The sequence below is a fragment of the Diabrotica undecimpunctata genome, chromosome 4, assembly GCF_040954645.1.
Source record: "Diabrotica undecimpunctata isolate CICGRU chromosome 4, icDiaUnde3, whole genome shotgun sequence".
In the NCBI taxonomy this organism is placed as follows: Eukaryota; Metazoa; Arthropoda; class Insecta; order Coleoptera; family Chrysomelidae; genus Diabrotica; species Diabrotica undecimpunctata.
Genome location: NC_092806.1, coordinates 115,998,957 through 116,017,466, shown reverse-complemented (window position 1 = coordinate 116,017,466; position 18,510 = coordinate 115,998,957). Strand labels below are relative to the sequence as shown.

Sequence of the window (18,510 nt, the reverse complement as noted above, 5' to 3'; positions counted from 1 at the left end):
ATATCCTTAGAAGCGAAGTCTAATAAAATATTAATAACCAACAGAGGTAGTTGTAGATCAGCGATGTCGTGATTTAAACGTTTAATTTTTTTTTAATTTGTTTTGCTTTCTCTAAAGAGCGAAGAAGAATTTGTAGATCAAGTCCGTAATGAAAAACGTAAGCAGAACTTCTGAGCTTTTCATTCAAAAGCTCAATCGGATAATAAGGCGCATGACAACAAAGAGTTTCACGATGCTCTATTAAACGGAATAGAGCATGCTATACAAGAGTTCAATGGATCAAATCCACTTAATAAATCACTGTTAACAAAAATAAACACTTGTACTACGGCTTTCTGGAAAATACGATTGCTAAGGAAGATTAAATTATTGCGTAATGGAGTTTTGAACAAATTACGGAATATATTCGAGGAGATAGAAGTAAAAAAGTAATCACAATAGAAAACAAGACAGCTCAATAATGACTGGATACATTAAAACAAAAACTCCCCGTTTATTCAGGCCTACTCTTCCGATTCAGATATATGAAGTTAGTAACAACTCTTGAGCACTCAGAAAATGCGTTTTATAGGAAATTCCTTTACACTGTATAGAAAGTGCCAATAAATTTACACAAGCTAAGAATAAATTAATGAGTTTTGGGAAAACTTTCAATGTCAACAGCTCTTAACACTAATGCTGGATGGGTCAAAACACGACGATCTACTATCAACCCTACAGTGCTAACTGTCTACGAACCTTTCAGTACGAAAGCAGTCTCAAGTAGAACTTCATAACTCAAAATCTCCTGAACGATACGGAGTTCAAAACCTCTTCCTACCTATACCTATTTAACATCGAAGAAATCATCCAAAATCTTACCGCGAGTTCCTAGGTATTTATCGGAACTACTTATAAGAAACGGCATGACCTCTAGGAAAGACACTTCATTAAGAACTAGCCAACAGACTGATAATTCTCTCTTGATATAAATATATCAGACGCAATGGGAAATGAAGACACAATGGGAAATAAACAGTTCGGTTTCAGAGAAGGATTGGGGACAAGGGAAGCTTTGTTCTTAATGCTAACACTACTTCAATGATCATGGGAAGTACAGAAACCAATTTACGTCTGTTTTATAGATTTTGAGAAGACGTTTGATAGGGTTCAACATGGTAGGCTGAGACTTTTACAATATCTATATTGGAATCAAGAAGTTTCTATTCTGGTAGACGGCAAAGAAACAGACAAAATTTGTATTCAAAGAGGTGTTAAACAGGGTTGTGTGTTGTCCCCAACTTTGTTTAACGTTTAATCAGAAATAATTTTTAACGAAGCCTTGGAAGGGCAATGTGGAGTTCGAATCGGAGGAGAAACTATTAACAACATCAGATATGCAGATGACACCGCGATCATGGCTGAAAGTATCGAAGATCTCCAATTCCTTTAGATCTAGTCACTAAAGAATGCTCTAATAACGGACTAAGCATAAATACAACAAAGACAAAGTTACTTGTGGTTAGAAAACAAGACCTCGGCGCTATACAACTAATTGTCAATAATGAGCCGATAACAAAAGTTAACCATTTTAAATACCTAGGATGTTGGATAAACGAGACACTAAATCCGGATGAAGAAATTAAAACTCGTATAGAAATTGCAAGAGGAGCATTTATGAAACTTAAATCTATTCTGAGCAATTCTCAGCTGAACTTAGAGCTGAGAATTAAGTTCCTAAAATGTTATGTGTATCCTGTATTACTGTATGGATGTGAAACCTGGATTATGAAGGTTAACATGATGAACAAATTAGAAGCCTTTGAGATGTGGTTATATCGTAGAATGCTCAGAATATCATGGGTTCAACACATTTCAAACAGAGAAATCTTGAACAGAGCAGGTCAATGTGAAGGCGACTTAATAAAGATGATAAAAAAGAGAAATGGCTCCGAAACCTTCGTCAATATACTGGCTTATTAGCAGGTGAATTATTACATGCCGCGTAAGATCGAGAACGATATCGACAAATCGTCATGGAAGCTACCCACGCCTAAAACTTGGGCACGGTACTCAAAGAAGAAGAAGATAAATATATCCCTGATACATAAAAATGACAACTTATAGCAATGACCTATAACTACCTACAAGCTATATTAGGACCATGTTATGTTCACAGATAAACCAGTGATACTAATTAGACCGAATAGCACACTAGTTAATACACTTTATTGATGTGGTACCTAACAACTAACAACAACAATCTGCGTGTTATGCACGATAAGATCACAAAGTACAAAGATCGCGCGATACAAATAAGGAGACAATTTAAAATTGAAAGCACCCAGACCATACCTAGACTACAAGCCCATGGGACATTTTTAATGGGTCATTTGACCCAGCATAAATCACATATAAATCAATACTATAATAACTAGTATAGTAACTTTAGAAACTATGCCGCCAATTCTTATCGGTACACATCCAAAATGCACTGCTTGGTGTGTGATCACCTGTGTCAAATCACCGAAAAAAGGAAAAAAATTTTCCGAAAATAAAAAAATTTCCCTGCTCCTGGTACCAATATTTTTGTACGGCATTAGTTCTCAGGTCAATATTTTTGTATTACCTTCCTAGGTAAGTTATAAATGCGTACAAAAATGTTTGGCCAAAAAAAGCTTACCACCTTGAGTGAGAAGTTTATCTTACCTATGACTCACATGTACCGATAAGAATTGACGGCATAGTTGTAACTACATCATCATTCAATCTTCGCTTATCCACTGCTGGACATAGATCTCCCTCATAATTTTCCATCTATTTCGATCTTGTGCCTCTTGCATCCAATTCCTATGACAACGTTTTAGATCGTCAGTCCAACGTGTTGGTGGACGACCTCTACTTCGGTAGGCATCATCTCTTGGTCTCCATTCCAGTATCCGCTTTGTCCATCTATTGTCTGTCATTCGAGCCACGTGACCTGCCCAGTTCCATTTTAGTGTTGCTACTCTCTCTACTGCATCAGCCACTCCTGTTCTTTGTCGTAGCTGGCGATTTGGGATCTTGTCTCGTAGTGAAACGATCAACATAGCACGCTCCATCGCCCTTTGATACACACGGATCTTTTGAACTGTTCTCCTTGTCATGGTCAACGTTTCGGCACCGTAAGTTAACACTGGCAAAACACACTGATTAAACGTTTTTCTTTTAAGGCATATTGGTATATCAGACGATTTGAAAATATGGTTCAGCTTGCCGAAGGCTGCCCAAGTCAGTCTTATACGACGGAGAAGCTCAACGGTTTGGTTATCTTTTCCTATGCGAATCTCATGACCTAGGTATTTATAGGCCATTACCTGGCCAATGGATCTTGTTTCTACGCATATATCTTCGCTGACTACAAGATTTGTCATCATCTGGGTTTTAGATATATTTATTTTCAATCCCCCTTCTAGCGAGGAAAGGTAGAGCTGATTTAAAAGTTCTTTGGCCTCATCTATCCTATCAGCTATTAGTACAATATCATCTGCAAACCTTAGATGGCTAAGCTTTTCTCCGTTTATGTTTATGCCCTTGTCGGTCAGTTTTGCCCTTTTACATATATATTCCAAAAGCGTAGTGAACAGTTTCGGCGATATGGTGTCCCCCTGGCGTACTCCACGTTGTATCGGGAATTTCTGGGTTTAACGATCACCCACTCTAACACTGGCTGTTGCGTTTTGGTATATATGTTTAATTATATTTATATACCGATAGTCAATTCGGCATTCTGTCAAGGCTTCCAATATTTTTTGTTGATTTACGGTGTCGAATGCCTTTTCATAGTCGACAAATATTAAAGCTAGTGGTTTATTAGTGGTTTATTTTATTCAGTGCATTTTTCTGTAAGATTTTTTATTACCAGTAGGTGATCGTTTGTTCTATAGCCTTTTCTCTGTAACTACATATTGTAGTATTATTTAATATGTGATTCATACTGGTCAAATGACCCATTAAAATTCTCCCATGGGCTTGTAGAATAACCCTCGTGACATAGTTATATGTCGCTCGTAGAAGGAAGGATCCATTCCATCTTGAGAATGAAGCTTACTAGTGCGAAAATATAACGGTTGACCATATCTTGAGGAAGTAGGTATATATAAGTCAGTAGTTTAGTGCAATTATCTAGGTAGGCTGATGATTTACGGAGATTTACCATTAAAGGTATCTAAAGATGCTATTAAAATAACTTTGGTATCGAGACGGCTATCAAATAAAACGGAATCACTTGATTAGTATTAATTAACACATAGAAATCTTGGGATAGAAACGTGATACCTATTTATAAATAAATACGAGAAAAGTAAGCTTAAAATATACATTTTTTATTTATATTGCTATGGCTATTTGGAAGGTTTCTAACAACTGTCTACAATGAAGAAGTTGTCAGAAAATTATAGTAACTATATGAAGTGTTGCTTATTATTGGTGACTAATCCAATATTAGTTTAGTTATATTGTGTAAAATAAAGTAAAAGTCCACAGCATTGTTGAATTAATAACATAAGGTAAGATTACATGCTACCAAATATTGCATCCGCCAAAAGAAATGATTTTTGACTTGCCGGTATAAACCGATCGAAGTTCAGCCAATTGTCTAATTAGACATTGTGTTGGTTGTAATGTATAAAGAGGTTATAAAGAAGAGAAAATAAATGATTAATTGTTGTTATCTTGACTTGACGTTTGGTTTAAAATTTTAGTCAATATAGTTCTTTAGACTGAAGAAAAAATACTTACAAAGAAGTAAAGACTTCTGCTGTGTGATGGTATATTTTATTAAAATATTTAAAATTTATCCAAAAGGATTACAAATTTTCAAAATGTTTTCGGTCAGTGAAACCCAGAAGTATATTTCCACTTTAAAATGACACATATATAAGGTAACATGGTGAATGTTGATTACTAAACATGTGGAAAATACTTGCATTTATAAGTAGTTAAAACTAGCTAAAAAAAAGGACCATTGACTATTGAGAGAAGATGACCATTTTTGTGTCATCAGTTGTTTTCACTTCTTTATAAGTTTTTTTTTAACTATGGTATACAGCCAACTATTGGGGTTTTTCACTTTTACTTTGTGAAAAAAAAAGTGTTCATAGAGCAGTATTTTTCGTAATACAGGGTTTACAAAACAATAGAAAAAGTTTAAGTCTCAAAAAATACTCTCTGTGCTGCCACCCGTGCACCCTAAATAACTCTTTTATGGGTTTAACTTGAGGATTATAACAGGTACGTATTGTTTCCGCTGTTATTTAACTTATACAGAGGAGCAATCTTTAAAGAGACTAGAAGATTGCCAAGATATTTTGATTATAAATGGAGAAATTATTAACAGCCTGAGGTATGCATATGATACGGTCATATATTTACTTGAACTATAATTACATACCTTTAGACGTACAGACTATTACAAAGATGGCATATTAACTTAAGGAAGACAAATATTATGCTTATCACAAAACATCTACGAGACAACGAAACATTAAATATGAACAATATTGAAATAGAAATAGTAAACAGGTACAAGTACTTGGATACATGGATAATAACTCTCGAAGCGGAGAAAATTCAAGAGATTAAAAGTCATATTGAAATTGTTAGAGCCAAATTTGTAAGTATGAAGAAAGTTTTATGAAATAAAAATCTAAAGATGGACGTGAGAATAAGATTACTGCGATATACTACTTTATATCGTGGGTAGACAGGATTACAAAATATTGAAGTCCTACGCAGATTTAATAAAAATAAGGAAGTCGTTCAAACTATTAAAAAGCGAAACTTAAATATTTTGGACCTTTTCTGGGTCATTTCATGACATATATTTAAATATATGTCATGAAAGGATCAAGATACAGGCTGCTACAGTTGCTTATGAAAGGTAAAAGGGATAGAGGAAGAAAATTCTCTTGGTTGCGAAATCTAAGAGAATGGTTTAACTTGAGTTCCATCCAAATTTTTAGAGCTGCCATAAATAAACTGAAAATTGTCATGTTAATATCCAACCTTCCACAGCAGACGGAATTTTAAGAAAAAAATTAGTCCAGTCATCAGAGATTTGACCTCTAAAAATCATACGAACAAGCTGAATTTTGCTGAGAATGCCATTTTTTTTGGACCTTAAAAAATATGCAAAAATTTTTACCAATATTACCCCAAGGCTTTCCCCTAAAACCCTAAGAACGTGTACTCAGTAGAAAAAAATATTTCAAATAAAAAAACGGGTGTGGCAGTAGTTACACTTCTATACACACATTCGCCGTTACAAATTTATTTGGGAGTCAATCTGCACAATCATTACATATGTAATTTTATAGGTAAGACATAGCAGAAAGAGAAACAGAATTAATAACAACTTACTAACAATGAAGGATTGAATCAATATTTTGATGAAAATGTATATTTTTATTTTCATATATGTATGAAAGGAGTTGAATGCAAATTTTTTTTACACATACTCTGCAGTAAACTTCATTGTTTATTTTGTTATTAATATAATAATACAATACAAATTAAACTGCAATGTTCATAAGTATTTAAAAATGACAATAATATACATAAAAAAATACACTACAATACAGTGCAACATAATTCCATATATAATAATACAATACAAATTAAAATGCAATATCCATAAGTATTTAAAAATGACAATAATGTAATAACATTAATAAAAAAGTCCTCCCCGACTGGGAATTGAACCCCGGTCTCCCGCGTGACGGGAGGGGATACTGACTACTACACTACCGAGGACATAACACAAATATATTTCAAAATTGACAGTTCTGGATTATACAGTGATTTATTGAGATTATTATTTTGAAATACAAAAGAACAATATAATTATGAACATTTAATAAATAATACTAGAAGGGGGATTGAAAATAAATATATCTAAAACCCAGATGATGACAAATCTTGTAGTCAGCGAAGATATATGCGTAGGAACAAGATCCATAGACCAGGTAATGGCCTATAAATACCTAGGTCATGAGATTCGCATAGGAAAAGATAACCAAACCGTTGAGCTTCTCCGTCGTATAAGACTGACTTGGGCAGCCTTCGGCAAGCTGAACTATATTTTCAAATCGTCTGATATACCAATATGCCTTAAAAGAAAAACGTTAATCAGTGTGTTTTGCCAGTGTTAACTTACGGTGCCGAAACGTTGACCATGACAAGGAGAACAGTTCAAAAGATCCGTGTGTGTCAAAGGGCGATGGAGCGTGCTATGTTGGGCGTTTCACTACGAGACAAGATCCCAAATCGCCAGCTACGACAAAGAACAGGAGTGGCTGATGCAGTAGAGAGAGTAGCAACACTAAAATGGAACTGGGCAGGTCACGTGGCTCGAATGACAGACAATAGATGGACAAAGCGGATACTGGAATGGAGACCAAGAGATGATGCGTACCGAAGTAGAGGTCGTCCACCAACACGTTGGACTGACGATCTAAAACGTTGTCATAGAAATTGGATGCAAGAGGCACAAGATCGAAATAGATGGAAAATGATGAGGGAGATCTATGTCCAGCAGTGGATAAGCGAAGATTGAATGATGATGAATAAATAATATAAAACATATCACATAAATAATAATATTAATAAATATTTTATTATATGTATAATATTATATGTATAATATTATATGTATATATATATATATATATATATATATATATATATATATATATATATATATATATCTTTATATAATATATATTATATTAAATTACATATACAAAAGGAACATTTTTATATTCGAGAGAGGAAGAGAGAGAAAATATATCTTCTGTCTTTCTCTTACTCATTATCTTACATATGTAATGGTTTCACTCCCATACAAATTTCCAACGTGGAGCGCGCGTATAGAAGTATAACTTCAAAAAATGTAGGTGAAAAATTTGAAAACAAAAATATTTATAAGCATGATTTGTGTAGAATGAATCTATGAATGAATGAAACATCGAAACATCGCTTGAGGCGACCGGTAATTTTCAATGTAGGGTACGTGCGCAAAATCAATTTTAAATAAAATTTGTATCAACTCGATGGTAAAAATTCCATATCTTTTGATAATATTGTCATCTTGACAAAAAAAAAAATGCGTTTAAAAGGTGGAAAGTGCAGCTTTCCTATAAAACTTTTGTTGAATGCCGCAAATGAAGTCAATTTCTATAAATGTGTTAAATAAATAAACGTTTAGCGATTTTTACCGTTTTTTACGATTCTCATAGGATCAATAAAATTTATCATTTCCATTGACCGATCACTATGGAATTCTCATTATTAGAGACCAATCTTCAAAACATAGCCTGAAATTTCGGTTTTGACTTTGGGCAACAAAGGTGAGACATTTGAAATATGCCCAAAAAAACACTGAATTTAAACACTCACATCACAAAAGATCGCACGTCACGTGAATTACTTCCACGAAAACGGTATTAGGTGGAATTTGTAGCTGAAGTTGCGTCGTTTCGAAAAACGTACTTGTGTAATCAAAAGCAAAGTTTTTAGGCATATTTCAAATGGCTCACATTTGTTGCCAAAACTCAAAACCGAAATTTCAGGCTATATGTTTTGAAGATTAACATCTATTAATGAAAATTCTATAGTGGCTGGTCAATGGAAGTGATATTATTGATTTCATGAGAATCGTAAAAAAGGTAAAAATCGCTAAACGTTCATTTATTTAACACCTTTATAGAAACTGACACTATATGCGGTAAAATGCAAAAATTGCATAAACTGCTCTATTTACCTTTAAAACGCATTTTGATTTTTGTCGATAGGGCACTCTGATGAAAAGATATCGATTTTTTACAGTCAGTCGAGTTGATATAAATTTTATTTAAAATTGATTTCGGTCGCCTACCCGACATTGAAAATCACCGGTCGCTTCAAGCGTTATTTCTAAGATAATGGCGCAGAAAAGTTCTAATAAACATTTTTGTTAAAAATTATCTCAGCTACATTTTTTATTTAAAACATTTTTTACGGCGTACCGCTTTTTGGTAAAAATTTATTGTTGCAATTTGTTTAAAACCCCTGTGCAACCTCTTGCACCTTATTTTGGGGTATCCCAAATCCCAAGAACGTGATTATGTAAAAAAATATGTGAATATTTTTCCGATCAAATCCGATCTTTTCTCCTTGTCAGTGTGTGAATATCTCACAAAGCTGCTGAATGTTCGCTTTTTTTGTACTTGTGTTTATTGTTGTGTATAAATCATTGGATATCGCCTACTGTCTTGCGTCTTATGATATTATTTTCAGTATTTTTATCTCTTCCTTCGCTGATAAAGTGATCCCTAAATATGTGCTTTCTTTTCCGTTTAATTATCGTAAAACGTTTTAAATTTCATACAAAATTCCAACACATCTGATAAATAAATCATAAAATTACTGACGGTGAAATGTGATACGCAAAAGACCAGTAAAACGATGAATATGAGGCACTATTAATGTCAATTAAATTTTAGAATGGGCTATTGTGAATTTATCAGTTTATACGTAGCCTTTTTAGAAAAAACTGCCGGTAATAACAAACGCTGGGAATTATTTTTTCGAATTTTTAAACTGTTTTCTTGTGGAATGTTTTAGGATACATATTGTATTTATATAGGATTAAACCATAATAGGGATGTTCACTAATTTTTAAATATAGTTAAATTCATTTAAATTCAATAGATTATGAAATTGTTTAAAAATATATATTTTTTAAGATAAATCAATTCTTAATTTTAATTTTGATGGAGGCTAGAAAAACGGCTCCTCGCAGCGAGGCTACGGTGTGTGACGTCAGCAGTCGTATCGACAACTTGTTGTGTATACGTATTTACGAAGTGTAACCAGTTCTTTAAGTATTTATACAGTGATAATGAAGCCAAATAAGTGGTGTTTGCTACAAAGAGAGGGAAAACTAGAAAAAAAAAAATAAAAATAAATGCAAATATCTGTATCTCGGAAGGAATCAACAAACACTATGTTCATTTTTAAAACTTTACAGGAGAGCAGTTTTAAACTTTTTTTCACCAAAGTATTATTTGCTGCAGCTATTTATTGAGATATCGAAACAATATTTTAATAGAACATTCTGTTTATTGTTATTTACATAATGCATTTGTTATAATTAAAAACAAATTTGTTCCTATGTTTTTTAACCCTTTTAACGGACATGGTGTTGTATCCATCTAATAAAGTTATTGTACTGTAAGAATTAGTATGGGGTATTCAATAAAAACTACAATCCTATTTGACTTTTACTGATAAAATTTATTTAACCATATAATTTACCTTTACAAATACAAATAATACATCTATGTATTTAACCAAAATGGCATTTTAGGTACAAACCACTCAGTCATCCTCAAGTAAGTCTCCTCCTGGATAGTCACTATTAGTATTACTAGTAGGTATGCTTTAAGTTTTGATAAAAATCATGGCAAAATGTAGGAACATATGACAGTAATGCCAATAGATCGTTATACTTTTGTTGTGATATAAGTATTGGTCTTTGTGATACCAGTTGCAAATCTTTTGGCAATGTAAGGTGTCGCCTTTGAAACCTAAGTCAATCTCCTGGTTTTCGTCATGAAAATTACTTTTTAAAAACAGAGTTCCAATGCTGTTTTATTTAACTTGCAGTTAAACACAGTTTGACAGAAGAACTTGTTGTTTGTTAATGTCTCTTTTCTATTAATCACAGGCGGATTTTAAGATGTTTTGACATCATACAAAGACCTTAAATTTTTAAAATCTTCTAGTTCCATATTATGTACGGTATTTTTCATTGAGGTTTGTCTGACTAACTGCTGCCAGTCCCAGGGCGTGTAAATAGAAATGTTAAGTTTTTTCTCTTTCTTACACACTTTCTTTTTAAACAAATAATAATGCTAACATTTTTATTCTGGCCGTAACATTTGTAAGACCATAGTATGATTTCTTCTATTTTACTGTCAGGAATGACGGTATCTGCCCATTTCAGTAATGCAGATCTTAATTCATTTCCACTATGAATAGTTTATCAGAACTTTGGTCTATATCAGACTGATCTTCGTTATCAAAACTCAAGGCATCTTTAATAATATGCTCTTCATTTAAAACATCATTGCTTGGTGTATTATTTGATTCTGAAATTAAACAAGGTGTATAATATTGGTTTTAAAAGATTTAATAATATTGCTAGTCTAAGGTTGGTATCAAATTACTACATTACCCTTTTGAGGTTATGCTTTTTAATAATTTAAAAATAATGAGCAAAAAGGTAGCTTACCTGTAAATGCAGTAGAAGAATTCGCAGAACTTTTTAGTAGGTACTTCAAGAATCTTTCTCCTACGAGAATTATGGTTCATTGTTCTTATTATTAGTAACAAACCAGTGTAAACACACCATAAATGGCAAAAGTATTATTAGATCACTAACAGTCATACAGATATGTATACATCATAGAGTATAACATCATAGAGATATGCGCGGCGGTAATTCACATGCTTAGAGGGACAAAACATTAAGTCCATATGGTATTTTATCCCTCTAAGTAAAAATGGCCTTGGTGTTCTTTTAAAGGTCACTTTCTTTATCAGCAAATGGTTTAGGACCTAGTGCTCTATTCCTTTAAATAAAGTTATAAAAGTTAATTATTAGTCTGTAAAAGTGTCAAAATTGAAAAAATGGACATAGTGTTGTATCCCTCCGAGGTACAGATATAAAAACCTGTGGTTTGACAATTTTAAGTGAATATGGTGTTAAATTGTTTGGAACTGTAATAAAAATCTTCTCAGAATTGTTTCTAGATGTATTTAGACACCCAGGAACAAAACACCACTTATTTGGCTTTATTATCAGTGATTAAATACTTAAAGAACTGGTCACACTTCGTAAATACGTATACAAAACAAGTTGTCGATACGACTGCTGACGTCACACACTGGAGCCTCGCTGCGAGGAGCCGTTTTTCTAGCCTCCATCAGAATTGAAATTAAGAATTGATTTATCTTAAGAAATATATATTTTTAAACAATTTTATGTTTGCTATATATATATATATATATATATATATATATATATATATATATATATATATATATATATACAATATTTAAAAATTAGTGAATATCCCTATTGATTGTAATAAAAATTACATTGTATATCTGCTTTTGATGTTTCGATTTTCAATCCCGAAATGTTGTCAAACATTATACATTGAGAAATTATTTTACCCTGTAGATGTTTATCAATTGTTCTTGTGGCAGCCAATTTGATAGTTGACTTACTTTGCCTCGATTTTGTAGACAAATAGCCATGTTTTTTGAATTGAAATTGTGATTGTGATGTTGTACCCTCGGATTGTTAACAAATCCTGATTTTTCTATGCTTATATAGTAAGTATATATATATGATATTACGTATCAGCCCTTGGATTAACCCGTTAATGTTGATATATTTTTAATAAAAACCTCTTTCAGTCTTGGTAACCAGAGTCTGTTGTTGTAAGATGAGGGCTGCTTTTTTGATTTTTCTCTTTTTGCAGTTTGTTTCTTTCTGTGCTACAGATAGGAATGTTTACATATTCGGGATCTGTCAAAGTCTCTGTTTCTTTATATGGTTTATGCTTGTTTAGCCTAAAACTTACTGGCGTCTTAAGGTTTCTTCCACACAAAAATTGTTGCATTCACAAGGTATTCATAAATGGTCTCCTCTGTGTGTTGTTTGGTTTGGTTATTGACAGAATAGATCTCAGTGTGTTGGTTGTTTCGTATGTTGTGCTATCCTTTTTAATTTTTCTGATAATCCCGTTACATATGATATTGCCATCTTCAAGTCCCTCCTTGTGAGCATTTTAAATTGTTTTGGTGTTATGTTGATCTTGTAAAACTCCTTGTTTATAAATAATAGTGGATAATCATTTTTTGTTAAAACTTTTGTTAACAGGTTTTTTTGGTCTTTAAGCTTCATCATTTAATGGTTTGATATTTCCGTTTTTGATATTTATGTTGTGGTTTGACTGGGTGATAATTGAAATATCCAATTGGATTTTCTGTAGATTTTGGTTACATATTCTGTATCTTCCTTTGCGATAAATTCATCCAGAAAAAGTAGCGAGTTGTTTTCTTTTTTCGAGATGTATTTGATTGATTCTTCTTTACGTTTGATGTCCAACAAAAAATTATTCAGTACTTCTGGTCCATAAGGCTAAATGGAGAACACATTATCTATATATCTCCACCATATCGTGGAGTTTCGATCGTGTACACATGTTTTGACACAAATTCTTCCATGAAAATATCTCCTAATAACGGAGATAAAGTTTTTTCAAAGCCACATTGATGAAAAGGATGGTAATATCAAAATTGACTAGCGTATTGTTAGGATTAAAATATATTTCTGCTAGCTTTTTGCAGAAAATGCTATAAATTCTTTATAAATATTGTTCTATTATATGCTAATGGCTGTTTTACATCTACATATTTGACAGGTTGCTGCAGGAAGAACTCATGCTGCTACAAGTTAATTTAAAGGTTACGTTTTTTTTAAGTATTTTTGGAGCTCCGTATAGGTATAGTATCCTGATGTAGTGGGGTGTTAGTCTACTTTGGTATCTGTCAGATATTTCTTAAATTTATGTAGTGTTTTGTATTTTTTATTTCCCAATGGTTTGCTTGGGTCCTTTTATAAATTTGTGATGGGATTTTCTCCTGATATTGAATTTTGTCCGTAATAACAGTTGCGTTACCCTTGTTAGCTGGTATTAATATTATTATGGCTTCATCTTCTGTTAGATCTATTTTCTGCTTTTTTCCATTCCCGTTTGTCCACGATTCTATATTCTCCCTTTTTGTGTATTACAGCAAAATTTAGACCTTTTGAGAGCACTAGGTTCTGTGTTAAGATCTCTCGAAACAAGTAAGTCAGCTGTCAAATTGGCTGCTATAAGTACCAATTGATTAACATCTACAGGTTAAAATATTATCTTAATTTATAATTTTTGAAAATGATTTCAGAAGTGAAAATCCAAACATCAACATCAAATATAAAATGTAATTTGTATTACAATAAATTATGGTTTAATCCTATATAAATACAATATCTAATTTTTCCGAATGTTGCTCAGGTGATATTCTTAACAAAGTTTCGGCACAGAATAAATAACAATCAGAATGCCCACTCTCAGATGCCGCCTTTGAAGTTTGTCAGTACGCAATCGCCATATTTTAAACGGAAACATATACTCGAATTGAGAAATTTGTGACAAGCTACGACAGAACTGTAATTTAAATTTCTAGAGATTAATAATTTAGTACATTTGAAATGATTAAATCTATTCTTTAACTAAAAGTACGAATAAAATAGTGCATATCATGTCTATAGTTGCCGTAAACAAATTAAACCTTTTTAACTTTTCTATGCACACAAGATAAAATGTTACTGAACACTGGTTCCGACTAAAACATGGCTGATTCCGACTAAAACATGGCTGATTAGGACTGCGCGACTGAGATGCACGTATTTATTTTTTCAAGAGTATTTATTCTGATTGTTTATTATTCTGTGGTTTCGGTGTCTACCTACAGCTCACCTTTCGAGTTATTGGTTTTATTGTCTTCATGGACCTGTACTGTTTTAGAGACCATGCAACTTACATTGTATTCTAAAATTGTCCATGTAAGTTAGTTATTTGTTGTTGTATCTTTTACTTTTTTTTACAGAATACAGCCTAAATAAAAAAAAATGTAAAATGTGATAATTTTTAATAAACAGGTACTTAGATGTGGACATTTTTTTTCCTGCAAATGATTAGTCTAATTAAATAATATTGATAAATAACTTCCTATTTTTATAAGCGGATATTAGTATTATTCACAAACTACGTAATTGACCTAATAACTTAGATAAATAATCAGCGGGCTATTGTGGTAAACAAAAGATAAGAATTTTATCGACGAGATACGTAATGATCGTATTGAGGAAATTGAAATGCAGAGATATCGAATTAAGGCCCAAAATTGATTTTGTTAAATTTTACTCAGGTCTGTATAGTTTACATCAGAGCTTTGTAAACTCTGCCCCGCGGAACACCGAGTGCTCCGCGCAGCATCTACAGGTGCTCCGCTATATGGCTATAATAAACGGTTAACCATTAGAAAAAAAGCTCCGCGATATCGATGGCTGAAAGCAACAGTGAGATATCATGTCAGATTGAAATTACAAAATGATGATAATTAAAGTGTTCAGTAGTATCAAAAATCAGAAATAGGTGACCAAAAACTTATTTTTATTGGATATTAGATGAGTCAGCAGATGTAGCTGGGTTGACAATTTTAATAGCATTTGTGCGGTACCAGCACTTAGAGTCTTTTCAAGAGGATCTACTTTTTTTGCAAACCATTGACAACTAACACAACTGGTACCGCAATTTTCAAGTCAATAGAAAGCTCTTTAACATAAAATAGCATTCCCTGGGATAACTGCGTCGATGTGTGCACAGACGGCGCGAAGGCGATGACTGGAAGAACGTGGGGCGTCATTTCAACAATAAAGGAAAAAGCCAAGGAATGCAGCAATGGCCACTGTTCTTCCACCACCATAGCCTTGCTGTGAAAAAAAGCCGCCTTTCTTAAAAGTAGTCTTGGACGAAACCGTGAAGATAATTAATTTTATCAAATCACGACTACTGAATACAAGGCTGTTTAGAGGGATGTGCGATGACATGACATGGGGTATATATTCGTCTTTACTTCTTCATATGGAAGTAAGGTGGCTAACTCGCGGCAAATGTTTAGCTAGGCTCTTTGAAATGAGAGCTGAAGTTAGAACCTTCCTAATTGACAGCAATTTTGCCTTGAGTGATCCATTGTGTAACGAGCATTGATTATTTAAATTTGCATATTTAAGAGATATTTTTAACAAGGTCAATGAAGTTAGTCCCTCACTTTAGGGAAAGACAATAACTGTCTTTAACGCCAATGATAAAATACAAGCATATAGTAGGAAATGAATTTTTTGGGCAGAATCGGTGAAAAATAAAAATCTGGATAGCTTTCCACTAATCACAGAATTTAGAGAAGAACTGAAGACTTGGACATACCTGAAGCTGTCTTCAATGAGTTCCACACTCATCTACTAAATTTAGTTGAAAACTTCCATAATTATTTTCCTGAGGAATTCCACGACAAAATTAAAGAAAACTTCTAGGTTGCAGATCCATACTTTGCAATGTTAAAAAAAAACAGCTTCCTTAACATCTCAGCAGTATGAATGCATGATAGATTTGACATGGGTTTCTGCGATAAAAAACATTTTGAAAGTAAATCGCTAGTAGATTTTTGGTGTCAACTCCAAAGACAAATTTAAAATTTTGTCAGATAAAGCAAAAATTATTCTTCTCCCTTTTGCAACAACATACTTATGTGAAGCAGCATTCTCCATTGTGGTCACTAAAACAAAATATAGATCTCGACTGAATGCGCAACCTGACATTCGATTGCAGTGATCCCAAATTCAACCGGATATTACTAACCTGCGCAAATCAAGGCAGCCTCATTCTTCACACATTAAAATGAAGACATTGCGTTTTTTAAGATTTTAGAAATAGGATCTGTGTGTGTTTATTTAATTTTTGTTTTTCGTTATATGTAATTAAGTTTTTTATGTTTGCGATTGGATAAAGTGAATAGAAAATGTAATGGTTAATTTTCGCCTCTCCCCCCCCCCCTCAAAACTAATATCTCTCGCTCTCTGTGACACCTATAATATAGGTTTTAGATGCAATACGGGAAGTGCTCGCTACAAAATTTCTGTCTTGAATAGTGCTCCTCGACCAAAAAACTTTGGGAAACGCTGGTTTACATTATACGCACAAATACTCTAGAACGAACCAAAAACAATATTCATCATTTATATGACATGCATAAAAAACCAACTTTAAATCTAGTTATCTAATTAAATTATGTTTTGTTAGTTTTTATTACTAACCACATTTTTTGTTTGTTTCAGTTGTCTTCTGTGATTATGCCGCTTCAGGCAGATCCCTCCATTTTATGGAGGAGTATATTTTAAGGGAGGTTCTTCCAACATATGGAAACACGCCTTATACAACTAGCATATCTTCATTACAGACTACGTTATTTAGGTAAGTTATATTTTAAGTCAGCATATCGTAAAGAAACTTCCATAACTAAGCCTACTTACGTAACAAGCATATTTCTCTCACTTACGGATAAAATAATTATAACAACTGTAAAAACGAAAAAGAGATACATTGAACACTCAATTGAATAATGTGAAATAATCTATTAGAGACAGTATATGGCTTATAGTTCGTAAATTCCCCCGTACAAATCATGCTAAATTATTCTTGATCACTGAAAACTTCTTACAACTAAAACCTGTAATAAAATTCAGCATTTCGTAGATTGATCCTTATAGCCCAGTCTGGTTAAAAAAAAAGGTGGAAAAATGTTTCGCCGATATCTGAAGCTTTTAAGACATAGGTGGGGGATACTAGATGATGAATAGATGAAAAGATACTCCTAGTTTTACCATGCGTTTTTTTTAAGCAATAATTTATGGTCACAATTTGATTTTTTGTCTATAAATATGTTTCCTTATATTTTAAATAAACAATATTTATGTCATTTTTTATGTCAAGAATATCTTTATTTTCCCGTTTTTTTAATTACAATTGATAAATAATTTATAGACATATTTGCAAAAAAGCAGTTTTTTTGGATTAATTTATAAATTTTATTAATTTTTTTATTAACAAAATAAAATGGTATTAATACATTTAAACATCAAGGAATTACCATCTTTTAGATTTGTGCGAAATTTCCCCCCGATCAGTCAAATATTTTATAAGTTATTTAATTTGTTTATTCCTGAGGCTAATTATTTAAACTATTGAGCTTGCCCTATGCATGATGCTAGACACATTTAGCAAATTTCCTAGGATTCTTTAAGACTTAGACTATCTCAGAAGTTAAATACATATTGAGTTTTCATCGAAATTATTTACAAAATAAACGTTTGAAAAAGGGGTATGTTTTTTACTTATAAACAATTGTAATAACTTCTATATTTTTCAAGCTACAGACTTGTACGTACAACCATTGGATAGCTGGTAAAAAAGCTCACATTAAAAAATAAAAAACCTTCTATGACCAATAGGAACGAAGTTAGTGACTATTTTTAAAAAAATCATATCTCCATTGTTTATAAACATTAAGAAGTAAAATTTGCACAAATTTTGAATAAAAATCTAAACTTTATATTGAAACTTATAGCTATAAAATTTATCTAATTTTTCGAAACGACGGTACTTTCGAAAGATCGACATAGGAAAGTGGAGAGGATATCTGTTTCAGCTCCGTTTTTTTTTCGGCATCGGAATTTCAAATTGCAACACGTAGGAAAAATTTACATTATCTCGGCTTCCTTTGCAGCTGCAAGCCTCTTTTTTTATTCTGGGGTAGCTCGTCGAAATATGAATA

At 32.6% G+C, this 18,510-nt stretch overlaps 1 protein-coding gene across 2 annotated transcripts in view; it reads left to right on the top strand.

Annotated features, from left to right (window-relative positions):
• Positions 1-18,510, top strand: part of LOC140439885 (uncharacterized) — a 289,969-nt gene that overhangs the window by 192,194 nt on the left and 79,265 nt on the right. For both annotated transcript variants that reach the window (XM_072530055.1, XM_072530054.1), the window contains exon 2: positions 17,015-17,150. In XM_072530055.1, the coding sequence (XP_072386156.1) occupies positions 17,015-17,150 (136 nt within the window). The remainder of the gene's footprint in view (positions 1-17,014; positions 17,151-18,510) is intronic.